General features: G+C 47.0%; 1 protein-coding gene across 6 annotated transcripts in view; it reads left to right on the top strand.

Annotated features, from left to right (window-relative positions):
- Positions 1 to 25,082, top strand: part of ATP11C (ATPase phospholipid transporting 11C (ATP11C blood group)) — a 56,967-nt gene extending 31,885 nt beyond the window's left edge. Inside the window, exons 10-30 of one of the 6 annotated variants that reach the window (XM_075513414.1) lie at positions 326 to 407; positions 758 to 908; positions 1,569 to 1,766; positions 2,704 to 2,865; positions 3,057 to 3,214; positions 4,150 to 4,221; positions 5,127 to 5,200; positions 5,912 to 6,015; positions 6,625 to 6,806; positions 7,300 to 7,563; positions 7,915 to 8,089; positions 8,792 to 8,894; positions 9,990 to 10,135; positions 10,514 to 10,573; positions 11,626 to 11,753; positions 14,313 to 14,448; positions 16,298 to 16,363; positions 17,192 to 17,295; positions 18,810 to 18,963; positions 22,348 to 22,443; positions 23,691 to 25,082. In XM_075513414.1, coding sequence (XP_075369529.1) covers positions 326 to 407; positions 758 to 908; positions 1,569 to 1,766; positions 2,704 to 2,865; positions 3,057 to 3,214; positions 4,150 to 4,221; positions 5,127 to 5,200; positions 5,912 to 6,015; positions 6,625 to 6,806; positions 7,300 to 7,563; positions 7,915 to 8,089; positions 8,792 to 8,894; positions 9,990 to 10,135; positions 10,514 to 10,573; positions 11,626 to 11,753; positions 14,313 to 14,448; positions 16,298 to 16,363; positions 17,192 to 17,295; positions 18,810 to 18,963; positions 22,348 to 22,440 — 2,612 coding nt within the window. In that variant the 3' untranslated portion in view covers positions 22,441 to 22,443; positions 23,691 to 25,082. Of the gene's footprint in view, positions 1 to 325; positions 408 to 757; positions 909 to 1,568; positions 1,767 to 2,703; positions 2,866 to 3,056; positions 3,215 to 4,149; positions 4,222 to 5,126; positions 5,201 to 5,911; positions 6,016 to 6,624; positions 6,807 to 7,299; positions 7,564 to 7,914; positions 8,090 to 8,791; positions 8,895 to 9,989; positions 10,136 to 10,513; positions 10,574 to 11,625; positions 11,754 to 14,312; positions 14,449 to 16,297; positions 16,364 to 17,191; positions 17,296 to 18,809; positions 18,964 to 21,360; positions 21,452 to 22,347; positions 22,444 to 23,144 lie in introns of all 6 variants that reach the window. The other 5 variants (XM_075513413.1, XM_075513416.1, XM_075513415.1 and 2 more) reach the window with 5 other exon arrangements.
- Positions 25,083 to 27,282: the final 2,200 nt, after the last annotated feature.

The raw sequence follows: 27,282 nt of genomic DNA, 5'->3' as shown, positions 1-27,282 counted from the left end.
GTTGTTCCCAAATCCTTTGCTGAAAATGTGTGCTAGGATCACAGTCCCAGCCACTAGTGATGGAGGGTGATGGCTGTTACAGAAGACTGCTGTTTTTTCTGACTGTATGTGATCCATAGGCTCCTGCTCAGTGCTCTGGGATGCATGCAATTACATTACTTAGCAGCCTTGGAGATTTCTGTAGTTGAACAGTCCTTGGGTGATGCCTCTTTCTTCAACCGGCATTCGAGTTTCATGTAAACACCAATGCCCTTCATGGCTAAGTGCAAGCTGGGTCCCTCCAGGGCTGCAAGTCCCTTATGAGCCCTGCTTTAATACCCTGTAGGAGTTGCAGTCTATACTGGAATGGAAACGAAAATGGCTTTGAACTACCAAGGGAAATCTCAGAAACGGTCTGCTGTAGAAAAGTGAGTATTTATAGTCAGCAAAAAATCGGTAAAAGCTGTTGGGTTGGTTTTTTTCATGAAATAATCCCCTAATCTGCTGCCTTTTGTTTCAGATGCTCTCTGATTGCATAGAAAATCTGTATATTTGATTAAGCATATCTCAAGAAGCTGCATCATTTAGTAGCTTTTTTATTTAAAAACAAAATTAAGAAATGTTAAAATATATGAACTGACCCTGCATATCAGCACTGTCAAAAGCACTTTTCTGTAATTCCCTCCTTAAAAGTAAGGAAGTCTTGTTCCTGCTTATTTGCATGATTTTTCTGTATAAAAATAGCTGCAAGAATTTAAAAAGGAAACCTATTTTTCAGATCTATCAACGCTTTCTTGATAGTGTATTTGTGCATCCTATTGAGCAAGGCTACTGTGTGCACGACTCTGAAATATGTCTGGCAGAGTAATCCGTTTAATGATGAGCCTTGGTACAACGAAAAGACTAAAAAAGAGAGAGAGACGTTCAAGGTAAGTGGATCTGTATTTCAGCACCTCCTCCAGCTTTATTTATTCTGACGGCTTTATTTAATCTGATAATGTCTTGTGCCAGCCCTGTGAGTCCTGTTTGCTCGCTGGAAGTGCTGTCGTTTCCTTCAGGCTCTCCTGCTGTTTGCCTTTCTTTCCTGCCTCTCTCGTGCTTGTGCACGGTGACGCTTGCGTGGAGCGGGGCAAAGCATAAATAAATATTATATATTATATAAAAGCAGCAGCCACTTTAACCTGGATCCTTATCTGAACTTGATCTCTCTTTCAGCTTTTAGTAGGTAAACTTACATTGCTCCTTGTTTCTAGTTCGTTGAGCTCAGAATGAGCCGGTAGCTCTATCTTCTATAGAGCACTATATTCTTAAGAGGAATATACTTGAATAAAACATTGATTTGGTCACTATGAAGCAGTGAGAGATACCCTTGTATTATACCCTCGTAGACCTGCAGAAGGCAATGAGATTTTCTACACTGAAGGAAAATGGAATTTGGCCCAGTATCTTAGCTGTATTCATTTTCAGGTTGTTTTTGTCTATTTAACCTTAGGAGAAAAGCCATCTAAAACCCCTGAGGTGTTGCTGTAAACGGTCCCCGAGTTATGCCTGATGGGCACAGACCGCATCGTCTCCTCTTTCCATTGCAGGTCTTGCGGATGTTCACGGACTTCTTGTCATTTATGGTCCTCTTCAATTTTATTATCCCGGTCTCCATGTACGTTACAGTAGAGATGCAGAAGTTCTTGGGTTCCTTCTTCATCTCTTGGGACAAGGAGATGTACGACGAAGAAATAAAAGAGGGGGCGTTGGTGAACACCTCGGACCTGAACGAAGAGCTTGGGCAGGTCAGAACATGCTCCGTTTGCATCTACTTGGATGAAAATGTGGATGAAAACGTCCTCCCCCGTAGGAACCCCTGTTGTCGCAGTCCCTCACGGTCCCCTCAGGGCAGAGCTTCAGCCGGTTTGGTGGCACTTTCCATTTAATGTGATTCTACTCGCTCTGTGAAATGGATAAGGTTATAAATAGTGCATGAAAGAGCAGGAATTGGGTCGTTGCAATTGTTTCCATATCGGGGAATATCAGGCGCAGCGCTCTGCATGTCAGGGTGGTTTGCTTTCACTGCTTCAATTAAAAATTAAAAATCCTCTGTCTCTTCGAGGATTAACGAAAATGTCTGCCCAGTCATATCGCTGGGCATGCGGTGCCCACGCAGCCACGCTGCTGCTGGCTTTGCTGGGGCAATTAGATAGCTCAGGCTTCCCTTTCTTATCTACGTCGGGAGAGACTGAGTGTGGGGTATGAGTAGTGCCTTCTGCTTTTTATTTTGCTTGGAAAAAAAAGAAAAATCCATTTGGAGTAGCAATTATCTAATTTAAATACAGCACCAAAATGAAGATCCCCCAAAGGAGGCAGCAGAGCTGTGGCAGCAGCTATATAAGCGCTAGCAGCTATAGCAAAGGACCCAATAAAGAGGATGAGGGGAAAACGAAGAGCCTGGAAACAGGTTTTAAGTCTTCAGGAGCTGCCTTCTGCCACCTGTGCAAAACCGCTGAAAAACAAAGGAGCTGCTCTGAGGAGCAAAGTAGTAAAACTACAGAGTGGTGTAACTCCTGTGGGGCACCTGCGGCTTTTGGGGATCCAGGTTAGGATAGCAGCAAAGTACCCATCGGCATCGCCACAGATGCACTACAATGCCCCAGCCTTTTCGGTTTTGAGGGGCTCCTTCCCCGGCTCCTGGGGCTGGGGGTGCAGCGAGGCAGCCTGCCTGCTTGCTTCTAGGTGGAGTATGTCTTCACGGACAAAACCGGGACCCTGACGGAGAACAGCATGGAGTTCATCGAGTGCTGCATAGACGGGCACAAGTACAAAGACTGCATTTCGGAGGTGGATGGCTTCTCTCAGACTGATGGACCCCCAAAATATTATGGCAAAGCGGAAAAGGTAAGAAATCTGCATGTTGATGACTGTTAGGGTTTTGTGGCCAGCTCCTGGCTGGGTAAATACAGCAGAAGCTTGGCGGGGGGTGTTTTTGTTTTAAAACATGCATTCACAAAAATCACAACCAAGTGCCGTGAGCTGGGCTCGGTGCACGGCATTAAGCTGGTAACGAGCCCTCCCTCACTCCTGCCTAGAGCCGCGAGGAGCTGTTCCTGCGAGCCCTCTGCCTGTGCCACACCGTTCAGATCAAGGAAGCAGACCAGGTGGATGGGCTGATAGGACATCCAGAACGCAAATACACCTATATCTCCTCTTCCCCAGACGAAATTGCTTTGGTGAAAGGTGCAGAAAAGTAAGAATACGAAGATGTTGGGGTTTTAATTCCCTCTCTCCTGGTGGGAGGGAGGTGAGGGTTATCTGAAAGGTGGTAGACCCTTTCCCTGGTCAAGACTGCATCTGTCTCTGGGAAGCATGTTGTGATACCAACGCTGGGCCTGACCTGCAGCCCTCAGAAGCCGTGTGAGCCTGTGGGTTTAAATGAGCTCTCTGTAAAAGGGGATGCTCTGCAAAGGGTCTTCCCTGAGCAGCTTCTTGGGAGGCCATGGTTTGCATTCACTGCTGAGAGCAGCCCCAAGGTGCTGCAGTGCCCGGCTGGGGCAGAGGCTCCTTTGCTGGAGCCCCCATGGCCATGGGTCTTAATCCCCAAGAAATGGAGACCAGTTACCTTGTGCATATTGCAGCCAAATTGCTTCCTTGGCATGCAGTGACAAAACAATAGGATGGGTTACTTTTATCGAATCCACATTTGAATCCTGCCGGAGATGCTCAAGGCCAGGTTGGATGGGGCTTTGAGCAACCTGATCTAGTGGAAGGTATCCCTGGTCATGGCAGGGGAGTTGAACTAGGTGATCTTTTAAGATCCCCTCCAATCCAAACCATTCTATGATCCTATGCTATTGCCAGCCCCTAGGTTTTAGACGGAGGCTGTTGCAGCTGTATATACTTGTTCATGGCTTGTAAATCTGCCAGCGACCCAGGGACTGCTTCCAGAGGCTCTTGGCGTCTGTGGGCTGTGGTGCCCAGCTCTCCAGGTCATGGGAGCAGTGCCAGAACATCGTAGCAGGCTCTGCATGGAGCAAGCAAACATCTAGCCAGGCTTTTTAGCTCGGGCTCGCTAACTCCTTTGCTCTCCTCCGCAGTACAGGAGGTGAAACGAGAACGTTGTTAACGTATAATATGTGCCAATGGGTGTTTTCAATGTTGTTCTGTCCTTTTGTTTATTGACAGGTATGGTTTCACTTTTCTAGGACTTGAAAATGATTTCATGAAAATACGAAACCAAACGAACGAAACTGAAATGTAAGTGCTGCAGGGGCTGCCGAGGAACAAGGCCCGTAGTGCCGCACCGGCTCCCGCCTGGCTTAATCGAGTTTGGTCAACGTGGCCACCCTGGGAAGGTCAAAGCTGTTCCACGAGGGCTGTCGGACTGTGCTGACCTGCCCAAAAACTCCTGTCCTTTTTACAAAGCACGGCACAGCAAGGTGCAGGCTGGAAGGCTTGCTTGCAAAAGTCCGCTGGCAGTTTTAGTGACACCTAAATTCAAATTCCTTGCATATATCCTTCATCCATGCCTGGCTGTGCAGATGGCTCCCGGGATTCACGGGGTGGTTGCTGACCTTACAGACAGTGTCTGGGCCTCGTGGCGGGATACTCTAAGCCTAAACTGTGTGATATGGCTCCCTTCTCTGTAACATTTTCCCCTCCCAGGCTGAAAATAATTACACAAATAGATTTTACGCTGCTAACAGCTCGTGGGACGTCCGAGAATCACTGACCTAATCCCAGCACTCCCCGAGAATTTGCTTTCACAAGCAAGTTTCACTTCTTACTCCCCTTATAGGGAAACTTCTTATTTCACTGCCAGAGCCGATGTCGCTGCCTGCTGAGCCGCTGCCCAGCCTGGGGGCTCGGTGCACGGGTGGGCAGTGCGGGGAGCACGGTCCCAAGCTGTAACCCAAAGCTTTGCTGTCTGGTGGGAGGTCTCATGTGCGCACCCACACCCTCAGCCCCATGCTCAAAGCAGCACTGGAGGTTTTTTTACTCCATTTTCTTGTGCAGTAGCCGTAAAAAGTACATTGCCCGGTGGGTGCTGCCACTTGTAGGGTGTATTGATTTCTGCAGCTCGTTGTTAGTGATTTTCTGTCTTAAATAGTTATTTTTCTTTTACTGAGTCGAAGCTCTATTTTTTTTTTTTTTTTTTTAAGGTACCAACTTCTCCATGTGTTGAACTTTGATCCTGTCCGTCGTCGTATGAGCGTCATCGTGAGAACCACCACGGGTACAGTTAAAACGCATTTCTGTACCCTGTGTGCACATGTACACAAATATAAAGCACATCCTCTTTATTCCTGTACTGAGTGTGCATAATGCCACGTGCTGTAACCCAGAGAGGCTAAGCTGTTAGGTTTTCTAAGCTGATCTAATTAAATTCTGTACTGGGTCTGGTTGGGATAGAGTTCATTTTCTCCATATCTGCTGCTGGCCCCCAACGGCTGCTAAGAGGAGGGGACAGGGATGGAGACAGTGACCCATGGAGAGCTCCCTGCTTGCCTCATTCCAGCCTGGAGGTACAGCTACGGGGGGAGATCTGAGACCTTCCCCTGAGCGGGATGGGTTTTCATGGCGATAGCAGGGGATTCGGAGGTCACCATCCTTCTCAAATGTCAGTCCCGTGAGGTATGGGATGCTGGTTTTGCTCTCCTCCAAAAGGTTGCCAAGGTTTCTAAGTAGGAAAAAATAAGCTGCTTTGTCCAGCCTGGTGCAGAAAGCTTGCTCAGAGGCAGGTAGGGACCCCCCGTACCCCAGCCGAGGTCAGACAAGGTTTTGCACAGGTTAGTGCGAGGCCACTTTTGGTAGGCAGCCGGGCTTCTAGCAGTTCCTTCGTTAGTCCTGCCAGATTTTCTCCCTCTGCATCATTTGCTGGCTGTTGAATCTGTTAAGTCTTTCTATGGCTTGTGAATGCTATAAACTATTTATAATTTGCTTTTAGGAAAGTTGCTTCTCTTCTGTAAAGGAGCAGACTCCTCTATTTTTCCAAGGGTGCAGCAAGAAGAAATCCAACAAACGAAGGTCCACGTGGACCGCAACGCTATGGTGAGCGCGCGGCTGGAATTTGGCTGGCTCCTGGTGTCAGGAAAGCCTTATTCCAAAAATAGGGATGTGACCTTGCTTTGGAGGGAAGTGTTGAAAATCTGAGAGTCACTTCACATTGTTTTGAAGCCAGGCTTCTTTCCTTTTCTGTTTCTTTGGCTTCCAGTGTTTATTTGACTTTTGATATACTTATATGGTCTCCATCGCAGTTGTGTCCGAGCATCTCCCAAGCAAGTTAAAAATAGAAGTAACAATAGCAGGCTGTTTTCTCTGGTGGGAGAAATGCGTGGTCCCTGTCATGGGGACGCCCGGTCCCCGCTCTCCCTGCTGGGTGCATGCTCTTGCCTCTGGTCCTTCTTTCTCAGTTTCCATCTGCCATATTACATGCACGTAATAAGCATAACTACAGTTACTCTGATGGGAAGAAGTTACTGCATAAACACAGAGAATTTGGTCTTTTGACTCAAGACAACAAATTGTCATTGCCGTCAGGGTGAGTACTGACAGAAAGCACTGATGGTGGAGAAAAGCACTAACCCTAAAATGAGGAGCTGTAGAAAATCTGGTTTTAGGACACTTGTCCACTTCATTTTCTTTGCCTCCCCCTGCCAGGATGGCTACCGAACGCTCTGCGTGGCATTCAAAGAACTAACTCAGAAGGAGTACGACAAAATTGACAGGCAACTTAACGAAGCGAAGATGGCTCTGCAGGACAGGGAGGAAAAGATGGCGAAGGTTTTTGAAGACACAGAAGCAGACATGCACTTGATTGGGGCTACTGCCGTAGAAGACAGGTAAAAAGGTGACCACCACTGCTGCGGTACCTGCAGTTTCTCCCCAGCGTTGCATCGTGGCCCTGACTCGCTGTGGTGGAACTGAGGAGCCAGGCAGATGCCGCGAGTGTCCAGAGCAATTAATTACTCCGTGGCACAACCCATTACACAGTGCCCTAGTTGCTAAAATTGGCTGGTGTAGTAGGAATTAGGGTTTATTAATGAAACTACAGAAGTACTCGCACTTCTAGAGAGTGAATTAAGCACGCAGTGTTAATTTGCACATCAAAACAAATTCAGTTTCGCGTGCAGTTATAGTAACTGCATGTGTAAATTAAACTATTACTCTTGGCTCTTAGGTCTCACAGTCTAAAGCAGCGATTTTTTTTTTTTTTTTTTTTACGGGAAAAATCAATTAACTTCTCTTGAGCTGGTGTTTCCTACCTGCAAAATAAGGGTTATATGGATTAAATGTGGGCCAACCTGAGAATTGTTGTTTTGCTTCTGCTTGCAGGCTGCAGGAGCAGTCAGCAGAGACGATCGAAGCTCTGCACGCAGCTGGCATGAAGGTTTGGGTGCTGACGGGAGACAAAATGGAAACCGCCAAATCCACCTGCTACGCCTGCAGGCTCTTCCAGACCAGCACCGAGCTGCTGGAGCTGACGGCGAAAACGGTGGGCGAGAGCGAAAGAAAGGAGGATCGGCTCCATGAGCTGCTGATGGAGTACCACAAAAAGCTGATTCAGGACATTCCCAAAAACCGGGGAGGCCTGAAGAGGTAAGTGAGCAAGAGGACCCAGCCCGAGCGCGTTTCAGCTGCAGGTGCAAAGTTCATAGAGAAATAGGACCGTGTGGTGGCCTTGGGGAGTTGCTGCTTGCAGACACTGTGGCTGGCTCCTTCGCTTTGCTCATCGTCTCTAGTATTAGTTGGTTTTGAGCTTTATTACACAGTTCCCTTAGTGAAGGGCACGTGTTAAATCCAAGCTTTTTAAGATTGCTAAGCCCCCTGAAAGGGATGGGAAGAAGATTAATACAAAAGCAATTTCTTTTCCACTAAGATGGTACAAGCAGCTAGATTGTCTTCTTAAAATCTGATTTTATTTCAAATGTGTTCCTCATTGTGTTGCAGAAGCTGGACGTTGAGTCAAGAATACGGCCTGATTATAGATGGTTCCACGCTGTCACTGATACTCAACCCTTCTCAGGACTCCAGTTCTAGTAATTACAAAAACATATTTCTACAAATCTGCTTGAAGTGTACTGCAGTCCTCTGCTGTCGGATGGCTCCTTTGCAGAAAGCACAGGTATTTGCTGTACTTTTAACCATCTGAAGCACACCATTAGGTGACGTGATCCACTTTTAATCCATCGGCTGGGACTTGACCTGGTCATCTTAATCAGCTAGGACTTCTCCAGGCTATGTATAAGCCTCGTCTGCGCTTCAGAGAGTGATGGAAGCACACCAGTCTTTCAAATCTGAATGTAAAACCTTTGTTTAATATGCTCGCAGGAAGCCACAAACCCAAGCCAATTAGAAATAAACAAAACCCCCTGTTTGTTCTTTTTTCCTCTCCAAATTTGTCAAGTGGAGTCCGTGACTTCCTCGCGCCAGCTGATGGTATCCAAGCCTGATAAGCAGCGTGTTTCTGCCCCTCTTCCACGGGAGGGTGTCCTGCCCCCTGACACGCGTGAGGGGTCCCGTCTTTGGGAGAGCGGGGTCTGGCAGAAGGGAAGGGCGGGGATGCTGCTGCCTGGGGTTTGTTTTTAAATGCTGTCCTTCAGCCCTGGGCAGCTGGATCTTGGCTTTTTGCTCTGCTTGGTGACTGCGAAGGACGTAACGCGGGGTTTTATTAATCTGAACTCTCCAGGTGTTATTTTGCTGCTGTAGAAGCCTGGTTGCTTGTCCTGGGAGGGGGCTCTTGCAAGTGGGGCAGTGAGGGGGTCTCTGAAGACTTTTTAACGGAATTTTTGGTTTCTGCTGCTATCCTTTTTTTTAAATCTTTTAGATTGTGCGAATGGTGAAGAACACAAAAGGGAGCCCGATAACACTCTCCATAGGGGATGGTGCAAATGACGTTAGTATGATTTTGGAAGCACATGTTGGAATAGGTAAGAGCCCTGGTAACACCCATCTGACACCCCAAGACCTGTCCGCTGTTGCTGGGGTTCACTGTTGAGGCACAGTTGGTATTTCTGATTGCATATTACTAAACTGATCCCACTGAAAAACATGGAAAGTCTGCTGTTGCTTTCTTTGGAGCCAGGGTTTGACCCTAGATAAATGGTTGGGATCATCATATACTGCTCACCTTTGATAGTACCGCTCTTTATCAGTGATAAAACTGCAGACTGTGTTCAAAAACTCTATGGCCAAATTCAGGGTGGCAAAGGTTGCTTGCTGGTCAGAAAAAAAGGGCACAAGTAGCAAACTGATGGGTGATTACTGGCAGTTGTTGCAAAGGCAGTGCAACGAAAATATCAGACGTTATTAGGGCTAACTGGTCGCAGCTGCTAGTAACTCAACACGGGGGACCCGCACGTGTTTCCCGAGGGCTGATGCTCAGTTATGTTGTCTGCCCTGCCCATATAACTGACACCAGGCTGGAAACTATCCTCCTTTCTGCAGATTGGTGTCAGAGATACAGGAAATACTGGAGATTTTTTTTAATACCGCTGGAGAAGGGTCGATGGAAGAGAAAGGGCAGCCTCTTTATTTGGGGCTGTTGGAAATGCCACGGTGGCCTCTAATGAATGGGGCCCCAGTGCCGTTCGTTTGGATGTGGCTTTTGAGTGAACAAAACTGTCTTTCTCAAGCTCAGCTCTGCAGGGATGTCTCGGGAGGCTGAGTGTCTGCAATAAAATAACTAGGCTGTGTTTAGATGCAGGCAAGCCCGTGGGGAAACCAATTCCTTATCTTTTATCACGTTTGCTTAGATACTCTTCACCACACTCTCTTACAGAGGAACTCAGACAGCAACCTAAATATAGCTTAAAAACTCCAGAGGCAGGTCTGAGTGTTGGGGAGCCAAAACCACGCCGAGTCTTGCAGCACGTTAGTGTTTTGTTCTCCTGGGACGCTCAAGAGGGAAATACGGCCTTTGTCATGCCTGAGACACTGAGTGATGTGAACAAACCTTAGTGGGTAGCGTCGGTCCAGATTCCAGTCCCTTAGAGATTAACCCCTTGCCATGCTTCTGTCTGCAGGTATAAAAGGCAAAGAAGGACGGCAGGCTTCCAGAAACAGCGACTACGCTGTGCCAAAGTTCAAACATTTAAGAAAATTGCTACTAGCACATGGGCATTTATATTATGTGAGAATAGCACACCTTGTACAGTATTTCTTCTATAAGGTAGGGATGTGTGCACAGCTTATTTCTTTGTTTATACTATGGGGTTTTTTGACAATAGAAAAAAAACAGTAAACGGGAAAAAATGTATAGGGTATTCTGTAGCTCTGTTTTCCTTCCCTAGAACAGGCTGTGTCTCTGCCGTGTGCCTGTCAATTGAGAACAGTGCTTACAGGGGAATGTGAGCGTGACTTTCTTCCAGTGTCTTCTGCAGATACCAAGAGCTCATTGGATTAGTTTTGTGCTTGGTAGAAAACAATACCCTAACTTGTCTGGTATTGTAATAACAGACACTAATACCTGGTAACAGGAAAAATTACTTGGATTTAGATTGAGAAGTCAAGCGCTTCCTTGCTAACCGTTTTTCTTTTGTTTCCCTAGAACCTTTGCTTCATTTTACCGCAGTTTTTATATCAGTTCTTCTGTGGATTCTCGCAGCAGGTAACTTCCAGTAACGTGTCTATAAAGCCAGGATAAAAAGCAAGTGGCACAGTGAGGCTTCCTAGCAGAGACTTGGCTTTTGGCGTCCTGTCCCTTCCTCACCTCGCTTTGGAGGACAGTAGGAACTGACCTCGTTGCTCAGCACCGTATCTGGAGCATAATATTTTTGAGACCCATAACTGAAAAGGAAGAAATCTGCTTTCTTTCCTTTCCCATCCACTGCCCATAAACACAAATGGACACCTTCCTAAAATAACGAGAGAGGGGTTTAGCTGGTTTGTCAGCACCTGATTTTGCTACTTCTCCTTCTCTTAAGAGAAAAAGTTTTCAAAGACTTCCTGATCTTTTCTCCTCTGCTGCATTTCCCTGCATGAAAGGTGTCTCTCAAAAGGAAGAGCAGTTTGTTCTTTTATGACAGCCTTTAAAAAAAAGACAGGTGATGAGTGTTATCAGAGACTTGCTTAGTCCAAGTGAGCATCAGAAGGACAGGTCCATGTGGCGGGTGGGCTCACGTGCTTGGAGACAAGAGCTTTGGCTTTTGTGTCAGCTTATGGGCTTTTGTGTCTATTTGGGCTCAAAAGTAACGGTGAGGAAGAGTAAATGATAGGAGCTCATTCTCTGCTTGTCTGAGCAGAACCACTTGCCTTTTTTAAAAAAAAAAAAAGGCCATAGTTCCTCTAAAACAGTCTAGTCTTTAGAGTCACAGGAGACATCAAGTGTGTTAATAGAAACAGCAGCACAAAAGCAGCTATAGAAAAGCTGTGATAAGGGCTGTTTAATCACGTTTTTCTGGAGAATGAGCTGGAGATGAGACCAGGCAGTTACAAAACTTCCCAGCGGGGTCCTGGCCACACAGCCTGCAAGGTGCCTTGGACCCCCGGCATTGCACGGAGCACCACCCCTATCAAATGAAACTGTCCTCTGTGGCTATGACAAAGGGATGAATCTGTAGGGTATATATGGAGGCAAGGGCTGTAATCTTTTACTCTGTTTGTGGGGAGACTTTTAAAGTGGAATTTCTGTCTCATTTTACCCTTCCTTCCTCCTTTAAGCCGCTGTATGATGCTGCTTATCTTACCATGTACAACATCTGCTTCACATCACTACCTATCCTGGCGTACAGCCTCCTGGAGCAGCATATCAACATCGACACGCTGACCTCAGATCCGCAGCTGTATATGTAAGTAGCACTGGCCTGGGTAAGCCTCTGCACAACTTGGTTATCCGTGGTTTAAGTTTTGTTGATGCAGGAGCGTAAGCAAGTGTCCCTGCCCCGTGTCGGTGGTGGGGTCACCATGAAATGCAGACAAGGCTGTTTCTGTCCCTGCTGCTGCTGCATTAGAGCTGAGCAATGTCCTATTTACTGCCTATTTCTACTTATTTATGCTCTCTAACAGTATCTGGTCTAGCAAATTGCACTGCTGTGTCTCTCTAAAAAAAAAATAAACTGTAGGTGGAATTCTTCATCCGTAGGAAAAAATCAAGCTGCGACTGTGGCCAGACCATTCATTCACGTTAGCTTTGAGCCAGGCAGCACGAGCCACGCACGTGATAGAGCGTGTAATGGATGGAGGGGAGATCTAGCTTTCAGGAGAAAAACAGATCCATTCATTTTCCAAAAGACGAATGTTCCTGAAGCCCAGCTCAGGCAGGTAGTTTATCAGCTGGTCTAAATGGATATCCTCCCCCAGGCTTCCCCTCCACAGGCCAAATCCCCATATCAGAGACTATTACCGGGGAACTCTGCTCCACGTGCTTGGAGTTTTCTGCTGTGTTGCCCATGTTAAGAGGAGTTTGCCCAGTTTAAGAGGAGACTGCCTTTCTCTGCTTTGCTGGTTTCTCTCTCTCCTTCTTTGGTTGCAACTGAGGGGGGCTCCAACCTCCCACGGAAACCGAGACGCTTCCCATCTTCCCCCCACCCCTGCCTACGCACACGTGCTTGGGTGCAGCCCTTCAGCAAGGACTAAGGAAGATGCTTTTTTGGGGAAGCCTCTGTTCATGCATGGCTGTCGCTAATTCCCTTGCCTGGCAGTAAGCTCAGAGCCGAGCTCACCCCTGTGGAGAGAGGCCAGGTCGGGGCTGCTCTGGCCAGTGACCTGTGCAAGCCCTGTCACCATCGTACGATGCTCCTCAGCCATGGCAGAGCTGTGTGTGGCAAACCATGCTCGAGCCAAGAGCGATGCCTTTGCAGGGACAGCAAAGGGAATTAGCAGGTACCTGAAGATATTGCATGGAAGTTGCTTTAGGTATAGAAAAATCAGCAAATGCAATAAGGGCGGTAAGACTAGGAAGGGGGCTTGGGTGCTTTTGAAATCAATCAGTACTCAGATCCATGATTGATTAGACTTCTGTGTTCCTCCACTCGTATGGCAAAATGCCACCGTATGTATTTTTAAATAAATTTGGTAATTGAATATTGTGCGGCATAGACCAATAAGAGCAGGCCCCTGCGCATTCGTCCGGTGGGCTGTCTGATCTCTGGGGTCTGTCCCTAGAGGGGAAAACAGATTAATTGTGCAGGCAGATAGCTTTAGTTTGAATATTCATGACTGCATGTGCTGTTGAATGCAGAACGACTGCTGTGCCTCTGCTGTATGAAGTGCTGAGTTGCTGCAGTGCAGAGCTCTAGTCTGAGGCACTGTGAAAAGCCTGCTTATGATGAGTGCTGCAGGACAGAAATGTGAATGCAAAACAGAGCTCCCAGTGAGGAAGTTGGTTGTATTTTCTCTCCTTGCAGTAAAACCCGCTTACAGCCTGGTTTATCTGTGCTCCTTACTCATACCCACATTGCAGTATGTTAGAGCACCGCCACTGCAACATCGTGCATAGGATTCAGTAGGATTTTGGTTTAGAACCTGCAATTATAGGAGCCCAGCACCACACCGGTTTGCAAGGTGCATCTTGCTGAAAACGGATGTATTGCTTTAATAGTTAAGGAAAATGAGAGAGGAATGGGGATTTTTGATTTTGCCATAAGCATGCTTTTATCCCTCGTCGATCTTCAAATTCTAAAGAAACTAATCTGAAAAGATAATGATGCAGGAGACTTTTTCTTAATTCCCTGCTGCCCTGACAGCCATTCTCCTCTCCCCGGGCTTTGCCTGCAGTCTGTGCAGAGCTCTGCCCATAGCGCATCCGTTTGCTGCTGCTGCCTCCGTGCCAGATCTCATCCTATATTCAGCCAAGAGCCTCCCGCTACAACCCCCGTGTTAAAAACACCCACCATACGATTCAGGAGGTTATTTTCAGCCTGTGCAGAAAAACACCGCTTCCAGAAACGGGACTCGCAGAGCTTTGCTCAACGAGGGAGTTTGTGCATTCAGCAAAAAGGGGGGAACGTGCCACAGATTCGCTGCATCCCGTATGGCTGCTCTTTGGCATTGCCCTGGCTTTAAAATTCAGTAGTTAATGTCAGATAGCGTGGGCAGTGCAGGGGCTGTGGGAGAGGCTCAGGACAGCATTACAGCTGTTTGCTTTGGGCTGGCTTGGATTTTAATCCAAGTTACCTAGAGGAGAAGGACAAAACGAATTAGTGTGCTGAACCTCTTATGATCTCTCATGACCAGCAGCTGCATATGGCAAATGTTGTTTGTCCTGTACGCCGGCAGGTATTTGTTTTACCTCCTTGTCTCCCACAGCAAGGGCTTGCTCGAAAGCCCGCTGATCACCTGGCTGCAAGGGGCTTTGCAGCGCATCCTAAACGTGACGGTGACGTTCTTGTTACTCCGTCTCTTGGCAGGAAGGTTTCAGATAATGCAATGCTGCAGTGGAAGCCATTCCTGTACTGGACCTTTCTGGGCGCCTTTGAAGGACTCGTGTTTTTCTTTGGGGTTTATTTCCTTTTTCAAAATTCATCATTGGAAGATAACGGAAAGGTAACACCACTAAAAAAAGAAAAAGATGAGTGTTTCTTTTGTGCACCGCCTCTTTTATATGCCTGGCAGGGAATATCTACACGCTTAATCTGTGCGGTGTGTCTTGAGTCTTGTCCGACAGTGTAGCCTTGCTTATGGTGTGATTTTGCAGCAAATGCTTGAAACGAAACATTTTCCAAATTACCATGGAAACAGGGCAGAGCTGGTTATACTCACTAGGTAAAATAACTAGTCTTGCACACAGCTTTATTCCAACCCGGCAAGCTTTGCACAGCACTCTTCTGCATGGTCCCAGGCGTTGGCCCAGGGCAGGAACAGTGTCCGTCCTTCCCACCAGCGTGCCACGTGAAATTCGGCACACGTTCGGCTGGTGAGGAGCGACTGAATTACCCCACCTCGATCAGATGCTGCTTGTCAGCACAGACATGGTACAGGGCTGCTTGGGTGCTGCACCTGCTCCGGGGCATGATTTCAGCCGCGCTCCTCCCTTTGCAATGGGGCAAGGCTGGTGCTGCGGTTTTGCTACCGTTTCGAAGCCAGCACAAGTTAGCACCGCTGTCAGAACGAGCAGGCTGTTCTTCTCCCTGCTGTCTGCTTGCTCGTGCCTCTTGTGTCGGGACAAGTGCTTGCATTGCCACGTGAGCGAGGTGTGGGAGCTGCTGTGGGTTAACTTGCACAGAAGAGGGGGTGAAAAAAAAAAGATTGATTTTTTTTTTTCTTTTTCCTTTTTTTTTTTTCTTTTTCCTCTTTTTGCTGGTTAACTGGGTACAGAGCAAAGCGTTAGTGCAGTGCTGCTGCCACGCGTGGTGGCCTGGGCTGTCTCAGGACCCTTTCCCCAAGGGGGTATGCAGCGTGTTATGAGATCTCGGCTGATGGAAAACTTCTTTACACCATCACTTGTGACCCTCGAAAATACCTTAGCTTTTTTTAGCGGCTAACACTTGGAGAAAAGCTGATGAAATTTATGTATATGCATACGTTGCATCAATGCCAACATTTATGGCCCCAGCTGTAAGTAGTCAAGCCCCTTTATTGTAGATTCAGTGCTCTTCTGTATTTATAGCCATTCTGGTTGTATTTGAATAAAACATGAAGCACTGATATGTTTTGCAAATACTTTGAGAGGTCAAGTCTATGTGGCACTAAAAGAAGCTCTGTGGTTATGTCCTGTTTTGTAAACACTTATGCCTGTAAGAACTGCTACCAGCAATTGTTCATAATATCCATGTATGTTTGATTGACTCCTTTTTCGCTCCTATTGACTTTGATTTTTTTGCATTTTTTGAAAACTTTTACATTTCACTTTCTGTTTTAATGTATGCATTCAGATCTTGACAGCCTTTGGTAAGCATCCCTCCCATTCATTGCCATCATTTGGATTTATATACAGTATCTGCTTTTCTTTGTTGTGCGTAGTCACCAGTATCTGCAAACCAAACCAGATGGAAAAATACCCATTGGTGCATTCTGCAAATGGGACTAAAGCGAGACGATGAGCAGAGGTGTTGCGAGAAAGCAGAAACTGAGTAAATTACCAAGAAATCATGAAATACAGGTGGTCCAATGACTTGTACCCTCGATCGACATTGCTGTTAGTAGGAGGTTGTACCTGTCACCGTCCCAACTCTGGGTCACCTGTCTGCGTGGCACTGCATGGCACAGGGTAGCGTAGCGGGCAGCGAGTCGTGCGGGGCGCCCGGTGCCCCTCCGAGCATCAGTCCCCCGTAGCAGTTGCTCCATCCTGTCCTTCCCCTCCGGTCCCTGCTTGCACCCCTGTCCTCATCGTCGTTTCTGTGCCTCTCCAAGGAGATGGACCGAGACGCCTGTGGCAATGTAACGTATTTTTCAGGTTTTTGGGAATTGGACCTTTGGGACGATTGTTTTCACCGTGCTGGTGTTCACCGTCACTCTGAAGGTTAGCCTCTTCCTTCCTTTTTCAGTCACTTATTTTTGCAATCATTTGCCAATGCATGTGTATGCTCTGTAAAATCATGGAGTGAATGTGTTGAAGGTGAAGTTTCTATGAATGTGTTTCCCACCACACTTAAATCTCCTCTTCTTCCGTAGAGGCAGAACTTGCTTATTGACTGCTGGCCTTTGTGTAGTCTGTGGTCTGTATTCCTGGGCTGCGCTGGTCTATAAGTGTTTACATTTTGACTAAATTATTTTCCTATTTTGTGCCCTCTTCTGAGGACTCCAGTTGGTTACGGTTGACTTTCCCCCACACCGTCACCCCTTGGCATTCAGTTCCAGCAAGAGGAGAGGAGCAATAGAGAACTTGGGTTTGTCCGCCTTGTTTCAGACACCGCTAAGCACTGGAGGGATCACAAAAGCACATCTGTCAAATAATAATAGCAAATCTGCTTTGTTTCACGGAGCTTTCCAGAACAAACAGTTTGCATAAGACCTTACAAAAGGTCTTTTATGTTTGGTTCAGGACAGCAGGTGGTGGCAGGAGGCAATTACAGTCCCCGTAACCTTTAGACGTTTCTTTCCTGTAGCATCAGAAGTTGCATCAAATTTATTCTAGTAAAAAGTGCCGGTGACAATTAGAAACTTGCTGTTTCCCGTTGACATTGTGCCGATCTGTAGATACTGAAAATATTTTCCCTGGTGCACATATACAGAGAGGCAGCTGTTTGGAGAATCTTCAACCTTATTGTGAAAGCAGTCTGAAATTTCGTATAAATACAGTCAAATACACTCTGCATCTAATTCCTGTTCTGTCTCTTTATTCACACAGCTAGCGTTAGATACCCGATTCTGGACGTGGATGAACCACTTTGTGATTTGGGGTTCCCTTGCCTTCTATGTGTTTTTCTCGTTCTTTTGGGGAGGAGTCATTTGGCAAGTATCTTTTCTTCTTTCCATGGTGCTTTCTTAGGGGAATGCCCAGCGCTGGCTTTGCGGGGGATGTGGTGGCAGCACCCCCTCGTTTGGGCTGTGCAGAGATTTACGGGTGGCAAAGTGTGGGCAACCATGCTCCTTTCTCTGCCGGGGAGGGAAGGGATGATATCTCCATCCAACGCCTACTAAAACGCCGGTGCTGGAAGAGGGCTGTTGCATGATGAGGTGTGTTCGAGGAGGTCTGTCAGCCTACCGAAGGGATAGCCTGAAAGCTGATGACGCCCTGGTCGCCATCCGGGTGCTCGGCTGTGGCAAGTGGTGGTTTGCTTTTCTGCCCGCGGGGTCATTTCTGGTGCTGAGGCCCTTGTCTTCATTGGGAGGTTCTGGCGTAAATATTTCGGGATCTGTTTGTGCATGTGGATGGGAAAGAAAGGAAAAATTGATGGTGGAAAGAAACCCAGTGATATGGAAGGAGAGAAAAGATGAGGCAGATGCAGAGCAAGAGGACCTGGCACTCTGGGGCAGCTTAAGGGGAAGAAATAAGCAGGAGAAATCACAGATCCTGCTGCTGAAATCCTGGGTCTGAGTAGGAGAAGAAATTCTCATTGATTTGAGTGCAACCAGGATTTTAGACTTAATGTCTTGCAAAAGCGGGCAAGCAACAGTATGTTACAAATACTATTAGTTTTCTGTTTCCCGCGCTGGAGTAGATGTTCATGTTGACGTTCACAGTAGACAGCATCTCCCATTTCACGCCTTTGCTTTCCCAGGGGCTAGTGCCCTGGGTTATTGGCTAGATCCTTCACCCAGCAGCCTGCTAATAAAGATGTGGAACTGATTTAAATATTTTAATTGGGGGTCATGGGCTTTGTTTAACTCTTCAGCATCCCTAACCAACAGATTCAGATCTGCGATCTAGCCAGATCTCTATGCTGACATGTGTGAGTTTTCTACTGGTGTGTTTAACTTGCATAGCTCAATATTTTTGAGTTAATGCTAAGCAACAACTGCTTTGGGATCCTTGTCATCAGTTATTTGTGAGACATTTTTCACAAGCATCCGTCGGTTCCCCTCCTTCATCAACGGAGGGATGAAGAGGCGAATAACCTATTGGGACCAAGAGTCTCTGGATTTCCCCGATCAAAAGCAAACCAGAAGCTTATAGCAAAGTCCAAAGCTGAAATGAAATTATCCGTTTTTTTTTATAAGGTGAATAATTTATCTTTCAGTGATAGTAGCAAAATTCAAACCCCTCCCCACCCCGAAATGAAACAGCTGTGGAAGATGCAAAATACATCGTGTAAGGTGACGGGGCAGTCCTCCAGAACTAGCACAGTGGAAGGCAGGAGGTGCGTTGGGAGAAGGATGGACAGTGTGTTTCTGTGCAGGCTGTATCCATCTCCATCTGAAAGGGAGGCATTACTGCTAATAGTTTGATCTGAATCTGCCTTCGATTCTGATCTTCTTGTGACATTCGTGTTAACCAGAAGTTATTTGTATCCTTTCTTTTTCAGGCCTTTCTTGAAGCAGCAAAGAATGTATTTTGTATTTGCTCATATGCTGACTTCTGTTTCCACGTGGCTGGCAATAATTCTCCTGATCTTTATCAGCCTTTTCCCAGAAATTCTTCTAATAGTTTTAAAAAATATAAAGGAGAAAAATCATCAGGTAAGGAACAAGATGATGTGTCACAGGGTATTTTTAGGAAGACCTCTCTTACTCTTAAGCACCAGGTGAACCTGTAACAGTACTGTGTGCCACTCACACATCGAGGAAGGCTTTCTAGAGTCTCATCTTGCTCTTTCACATGCCAGAAATGTCAAGAAGCTCATCTAAAAATACTGCGTAGATCTATAGCAAGGAGAGACTCGACCCGTGCCTTTCCTTAGTTGCCTTCACTGGATGGAAACCTGCCATCTTCTATGAAAGTACAGTAACCCTTTTCCAACCTGAACTGATCATCAAACCCACCATATTGTGTCCTGCAAAAAAGCTACTTGTTTTTCTGTCAAAGAACACACCCACGATGTTCCCCTTGGGTATATCCTCAGGTGCCGGTGCAGGGGGAAAAGAGTCACGTCTTGTCACATCTGCCCGCTCCCCTTAATAGCCGAGGGCTCGTACCGTGGCGTTAGCCTGCGGTGTCTAGCTCTCCTCCAAAGCGGGCTGGTTCCTTAGCAGCTTTCCGCCACTGCTGAGGAGGAGGGCTCCTTTTAGATGTGTAAACCGTCTCCTACAAGTTTTCTTCGTGCCTCCTGCAAATGGTGAATGCCGGCACTGCCGGGCTCACGACTCGCACTGTGCCGAGACCACCGCTGCCCCTTGCTCTCTGCTTGCCCGGAGGTGCCGGCCATCCCCGCGGCACCACCCCCCCGGGCAGCCCCTGCTCACCCCGGCCCTGCCTCCGCTGCTCCCCGTGCCTCCCCGCCCTCCCGCAGCCCCTCTCTTTTCCTCTGCAGCATCAGCAAGTCCTGCCTCGGGTCAGCACGCGGCATATTGCCAGCCAGCCCTGGCCTCTTGCCATCAGGTCTGCGTGTCCTTAGGCAGTGGCTGGGCACAGCTGAAGGGACGCGGGCCAGCGCTGCTGGCGCGGGGTCGCCCCCCTGCTGACACCCAGCAGATGCCGGCAGCGTGCGTTTGGCCAGGGTGGGTCCCCAGCAGGTGGCCGGTGCCAGCCATCGTTCTGCCCGGTGCCAGCCATCGTTCTGCCCGGTGCCAGCCATCGTTCTGCCCGGTGGCACGGCTGCAGGATTTGGCCGGCGCGGAGGTAGCAGCCTGCAGAGGTGGCTTGTGCCCTGCCAACCGTGCCCTGGACCAGCACCGTGGCACCGGCAGACCGGTGGCCAGCTGTGTGTGGCCAGGAAACCATGGGATGACCTTCCAAATACTGAGGTTCAAAACAGGCTTCTCTCCTTGAAGCTGTTATATCCTGTGAGGTTTCAGTGCACTTTCCTTGCCTGGGATAACTTGTTATCTTTGGTCCTTATTTAAAAATGGTGATTATCTTGATTTAAAAAAAAAAAAATGTATCCGATGAAGTAGTAAAGGTTTTCCTCTCCTATAACATTTGAAGTACAAGTTTGGCACGGTATCAGTGAAGTGCAAGACAAAAAAACCCACCCCAAACCATTAAAGTTGAAAGCAATAGAGATGGTAAAGGAAGTATGGTTGAATTCTTTGAGGCTCCATGTAATTTCTTCCAATTCAGTATGATTTAATAGTTTCTAGGTTGATGCCCATATTGAATAGGCTGGGAGTGAGTTGCTCTCAGCTGCGGACATAGGACAGGTCAAGGACAGTGACCTGGGGGTTACCAAGCCCCAGCTCAACTCACTGAGAGGTGACCCGTTTTTGCCTTCAGCTGATGGCCAGAAGATCCGTTCCCTCATGTAATACTTGCTTTCAAGAGTGCTTTATGTGTGTTAAAAAAAGGCTTTTGTGAAATCATTTAGCAAAGTAAGTGTCAACTAAAGTCTCTTTATATGTGCATACCAAACTAAACACAGGCTGAGCCATATTTAAATGTACATTTTGAGTAAGAGCTTTATAAAATGCCTGAAGCAGATACCAGCTCTAGATGACGGTGTCAGCAGTCAGACACTGAAGTCAGTCACCTAATTTTTAAAGGCATCTCAGACCAGGTAGATGATTTCAAATCAAGACCCTTTTTGAGAATCCTGACCTTAATATTGGGGGAAAAAAAGGAACATCAGCTTCCCAAGGGAAGCATTAAATGAAAATCAAGATTAGGGATGTTATTTAGGTGCCTGAACCCCTAACTTGACAGCTGAGAGTCCCTCTGGAAGGGGAGGATGGACCGAGGCCAGGCTGATGGGTGTTTGCCCTTGACCTCAATGAGACTGGGTTTCACCCCGAGTTCCCTATAACACAACGCATCGGCTCTGCTCAGTCTTTATTCAGTTTTCTGCGTGGAAACGTTTTGGTTTGTTTTTTGGTTGTTTTGTTTTTTTTTTTTAACTGCAAGGCGCATTTGTGTTTTCCTTGGTTTCTGCCTTTCTCTTTCTTGTACTGCAATTTTCTGTCTTTTGTGCTGTTGTGAACTAGGTAACGAAGCACCTTCCTTCCTCAGGAACATCCACTATCTTCATGCTTTCTCAAACTTCCAGCAATCACAGCTTTTCTTGGAGTGAATAAGGTGATTTTCTTTCTGAGTCACTATGTGTTGCTTGCTCTACTGCTTTTTTTCCTCCTTCTAACGCCTAACTCCTGAAAACCCACATATAGATTTGCTCACCCAGCGAAACCCTGCTTTTCCCCCTCCTTTTGCTTTAATTTAAATCTTTTGCTTAAATATTTCGTCTGTCTCTTCCCCTTTGGTCTCCTGCTGCACCTCAGGTGGGTGAGCCGGTCGTGCTCGGGATGTCCGAGTGAGGTGGACGCGGCCAACGCGGGTTGCGCTCTCCTTCCCCGCTGCGGTTTGTGTGTTCGTGGACTAGATACAAACTTCTCTAAAGCGTGGGACAAAGTGGACTCGATTTTTGATCGTCCTCTGGATGACTTAGCAAACAGCTCAGGCTTGTTTGATGTAGGAGGAGCTCCCCGAGTGCCCATCTCGCCCAGTCCGTCCCACTCGTTAGTGCTACCGTTGTTCTTTGTACAAGCGACTAAGCCCCTGCACTCAACCCTCGCAACAAGGCATAGTCTCGGACTTGCTGACCGTGGGGATGGTGGGGCTTCCCCCCAGCAAAGTGCCTTGATTACATGTCCCTAGCGTTTGGTTTCGCTGCAGATCTCCAGTCATGTGGAGATCTAGGATGGTTTCTTCCTCCCTTGAAAGCACCTGTAGCGTGAACCTCCAAGCCTGAAGTTAACCCATTTCAGGAAGCAGGGCTGGTTTCTGAATACCCCCCGTGCCTCTTGCGCTGCAGACCCAGCCAGTGTTCATCGCTGTGGTACGTAGGGAGCGTGTATTGCTGCATCCCTTACGATGTGACTTAGCTGTAAAAAGGGGTGCGCGTGTGTCTTACGTTGTTCGATTAGGCAGGGGCAAGCGTTGCGTGTGCTGTAAGTCTTTTTGCCTCGCTGTTGCAGAGCAGCAGGAAGGCACCTGATTCATTGTCGGCCAGACCTTCTGTCAGACCACTTCTTTTAAGAACGTTCTCAGATGAGTCTAATGTGTTGTAACAGGTACTCTGTCCGAAGGAGTTGGGATGGCTTTAAAAGGCATCGATTAACCAAATATAACCCCCCAAATCAATTAAACTATGGTTCTCGTAATCCTCTTGACTATCGGTGTGGGGCACCTGTCCTTGTGGAACGGAGATGCAATGCTTGGGATGCATTTTAATTTGAGGATGTTGTCCTATCCAGCCTTTTCAGAATCCCATATGTGCACAGATCTTCTCAAACTGAAATATTTTGCAGCTCAAACCGAAATATTTCACAGTATGTAAACAAATCTTTCAATATAACTGATATTTTAGTCTAATATTAACAATTTAGTCTGAGAGTACAGTCAATGAATTGTGCTAACAGCGGTTATAAAAGCCAACTCTGATGTATTTACAGTGAAGTATTCAAATCTCAGCTATTAAAATGATTCCAGTATTGCATCTGAATTGTACCAAAATTCCTTTTTCTAGGGTGCATGCTGTTCTGTCAGATAGAAATAAGTACATTTTAATTCATCTGCATAGATTGAAACTAAACGCGTACTTGTCTGTGTATGTCAACGTATGGTACGGCAGGCATGTCTCCGTGTCTGTATGTGTACATACACACACAGAGGGCATCCTAGTACAAGTTTACATGATTTTAAGCATCATAGTAAGCCTATAGCAGAATAAAAAAGTAAAAGTGCCTAATTGAATTCACAATTTTGCTTTTAGGTGAGATATTGTATAGCTGTGCAGTGTCCGCTGCAAGCATAAAAGTGCAAATTTTCTGCAAACCTCTCCTACCTTTGTACCCACGCCTGCTTCTAAAGAAATCGGCTTAATCGGAATGGCGGGTCCAACAGCCAGGCTTGCCAGAGCTCCGAACGTATCTGGCATAAATCTGGGTTTCTGCTTGCCCGGGCGTTGCCGTGAGCCGAGCGGGGCCGTTCCTTCCCCGCAGACGTTAGGTGGTGCTCTCCACTACCGTATACTGGCGCAGACTGGTGCGGGAGGCGGCTGGACTGGGGCAGAATGGGAGCCGCAGGGGACAGCGAGGCAGATGCCACTTTTGGACTTAATACAGCATTTTGCAGATTGCGCAAATTGATTTACCATCCTGTTTGGTTGTGAATGAAATTTGGCACTTTTATCGTGGTCTCATCATTCTTCTCCTATAAAATTGGAAGTATTTTTTCTAAAAATAACACGGGAAAAGGTTTATGAGTTTGGGAGTGTAACAATTGCAATACATGTGTGTTTTCCTTCTGATTTTTGCAGACTGGCCCCTTTGATCTGCCTATGTTAGTCTCATACAGACGTATAGAGAATGGTTATGTGAAGACCGAAGATGCTGTTACTAATTTAGCAGAAAGATATCCTCTCAGGATACTTTAAAGTGCTCCATACAAACACTGCATATTGTCATGCTGTAGGAAAAAACCATAGTTTTAACCTGACAGTTCTCTTTAATATTACCAAGTACGGTAAGCAGCCATGCTGATAAAGCAGTAGCCAGGGCACTGGCCCCACGGTACCCGTTTGTCTTTGGTCTTGTGGCTTTCCCACCCCGCAAAAAAACCAGTTCTGCCAAATTCTACGTCATTGGAGGCTGAGAAAGCATCTTTAGAAATTCACCCAAAACAGCATGAATCGAAGTGCGAGAGAGCAATGCCAGCCCCGTTTCACACGGGGGCTTCCTCTGCCCGCTGCAGATCTGTCCGAGAGCAGCAGAGAGCTGCTGAAGCCTCTTGCTCTGCCTGACCAAAGAAGTAGCACAGACTTTAAACCCCGTAACAGCCACCTCCGGCTCCCCGAAGGCGCCGGGGAAAGCCCGCTCCTCTCGCGCAGAAGCTGGATGCAGCCCTGCCGGCGCGTTGCCCGGTGCTGGGGCCGCGACCCCTCGGCGGGGGGCTGCCCCTCCCAGCGATGGATTGCCGGACGCACGCGGCAGAAATACTTGAAAACTCGGGAGAAATCTTCGCCGATGGTGCAAAGCGTTCAGTCGCCTACCCCTGCTCTGGGTACGGCTGGGAGCGGTCCGCGGCCCGCACGCAGCGGTGGTATCCGTGCGGAGACCCGCGGTGCTGGGAAGCGCCCGAGCATCCTCCCACGGCCGGTACGCTGATGGGTTTATTCCTGACGGAGGGTGAAGAAAAGGTCATTTTCCCTTGTGTTGCGGCTGTTCGTGATGGAAGGAAGCTTTCGCGGGGAGGAGAGAATCTCAAAAGTTGGGCTGTGCCAGACTTCCAGCCGTTTTGCTCGGGCTGCTGTGGTTGTGCTTGCGTTACTGCACTGTGCAGTTGCTTCAACACTTTAAAGGCCTGAGTGACAGCGCGGTCCTTGGCTCATGCCAGGGACACGGGCTGTGCCTGCAAACCCGCAGGCCTATAAAACTGCATCTTGAGTTATTTGCACTAAGAAAAAAGAAGCCGGTTTAAAAATAAAAGGAATACATGAACCTGATTTCATTTTACACTTTATTTGGTTTTTAAATTGGCATGTTCTTTTTAAATCTACCTGTACCATGGTTGTGGGAACTTTTCTGTTTAGGTTGTGCACAGCAGAGGTGAGATGTCTGACGCTCAATTTTTTTTTTTATTTTATTATTATTTTTATTCTCTGATACTTTGTATGTGGAAAAAGCAGCTTTTTTTTGTTACGTTACCTGATGAGCAGTGACGGAGCACCCTGTGTGCCACGGCCGTTTGGTGTGAAGGTCCCCCCTCGTGCTGACTGCCCCTGGCCCTGCGCTCTGCGGAGCCATGCAGAGGAACTACTGTGAGAAGCGTTCGAGTCTCATTTCAGAAGTGACGAGCTCTACGCCACGGCTGGGTTTGGCTCCCGCTCTCTCAGGCTTTGTGTCACTTACACGCAAAGAAACAAAGAGTTTGGGACTAGATGGAACATTCCCTTCATGAGATTTCGCTGAACCGCGGACTATTAATTTTCAGAAGAATCGAGTCTTGCTCTCCGGCTGCCACCACTGAGGTCCATCTTTGACTCTGGTGGAAGCAGGATGCGGGTCAGCTGCAGGCAAATTCTGGCGTGCATCATAAGGACTTTGCAAGGGGCCTTACCTGAGCGAGAAAGGGGTGCGCACAGTCCCTGTGGCTGGTGGCTGCTCTTAGATCACCCAGCATGGGAGGGGACGTATGGACAGGACCACTGTATTATACACGCTGCACTGGCCTCAATGCAAGTGGTGTTCGTTAGCACCGTGTTACCAACGGCGGCTCGACTCCTTGCTGCATGCAAGTAAGGAGCTGCACTTCCAGCATGTGTCCCATGGGCAAACCTTTTTTTTTTTTCTTCTCTTTTTTCCTCTTCCTAGCTCATTTCATGGACCTAGAATTCAACTTGCAGACCTTGTCCCATTCTCAACTTTTCTTGCTAAAATGTGGTGCCTACAGATCAAGTATGCGATGAATACAATGAAGATATGCTCTATATGCCAAATCTAACCTTTCTCCTTAAATATACAGTTGCTGACTTGTGTTTACATAACCTTTAAAATGCGGGCGCTGAAACGCCTGATTCCTGTGAAAATTCCTAATTCAAAACCATTCCAAGCCCGAATGGTCCCAAGCCTGACATCTTGCTTCTCGGTTTGTTTTGTGTCATACTCTACTCCTAGGGTCAAAGTCTGTTCCCGTGAAAATCAGCTGGAGGTTTTGCTGGTGATGTTAGTGGGAACAGAGCGAAGCTTGCCATGTATTTGCAATGTGTGAACTGTCCGAATAAAGCCACTTTAATGGGCTAATTTCTGCGGCCTGTTTTAAGACGGAGCCTTCTGGGAACCACATCTTTCTCTTCCCAAGTGTCCTGTCTCGGGATGGAGCAAGCCGTTGCAATAGCTGTACGTTCAAACCCAAGGTGCGTCTGCTGACAGTCGGGTTGGAATTAACGTGAAATGTCTTGAATAGCAGCTCTTTTGGGAAAATGTAGGTTTTCTTGGGCTTGGATCTTCAGCTAGTGCACCGGTGTAGTGCTGGGGATGCCAGGACAGCCGGGCTGCCCTGGACCTGCAGAAGAGCTGATCCTTGGCATTCCGCAATGGCAGAAGTGAAATTCCTGTCGCTGTGGATGACTTGTGAAATCAGGGGAAACAGGAGACCCTTTCTGGGGTTAGAGAAGGGAAGAAAAAGTGGTGATAGTACCTGTAAGGTATAAGCCAGCAGGGTGCTGAAGTGGCAGTAATCCGACAGTGATGCTGTGATTGTTGTTCGTGTACCGTAATACAGGCTGGACTGTTGCAGTGCTCGTTAGCGAGCTAACAGGTCAGTACAGGCTTATCGGTGGAAAAACTTGAAGGGAAAAAAGGCTGGGGTTTTTTCATAATAATTCATTGAAGTTTAATCACTGGCTAGTGACATTGAAAGATAAGTAATTAAGACTCCCTCTAAAACTGTTATGTGATAACGGAGGAACTTGGTGTAGTCATAGCTACTTCTCAAAAACTAATCCTCATCGTTACGAGAATATTACAAATGACTTGGAATTGCATAAAAGCTTAAAATTGAATTTGTATACACACAGTTGAGAAACTTACCTAATACTGCACCATTTATCCAATTCCCAGCTATGGATTTTTTTTTTTTAAACCGTGTAGTATGTAGAAAGTGTAAATTATATACAGGCAATGAGAAGATACATTTTCAGCTTCTTGCAAAAAAAAAAAAAAAGGACTGCAACGTTACATTTTTTCACTTAAATGCAATTTTATACATTTATGTTGCTTTATATAAAGGAAATTGAATGTGAATGTTACCTTTTATGAATGCAACTTGCTCTTTTTTCATTACAGAAACTTTTGTTTGAAGTAATCAATAAACTTTGGTATGTTGTTCTGATTAATATATACTTGTTGTCT

Source organism: Mycteria americana, chromosome 10 (genome assembly GCF_035582795.1).
Source record: "Mycteria americana isolate JAX WOST 10 ecotype Jacksonville Zoo and Gardens chromosome 10, USCA_MyAme_1.0, whole genome shotgun sequence".
Lineage (NCBI taxonomy): Eukaryota > Metazoa > Chordata > Aves > Ciconiiformes > Ciconiidae > Mycteria > Mycteria americana.
Note: the sequence above shows the minus strand (reverse complement) of the source record. Positions and strands in the feature narration are given on the sequence as shown.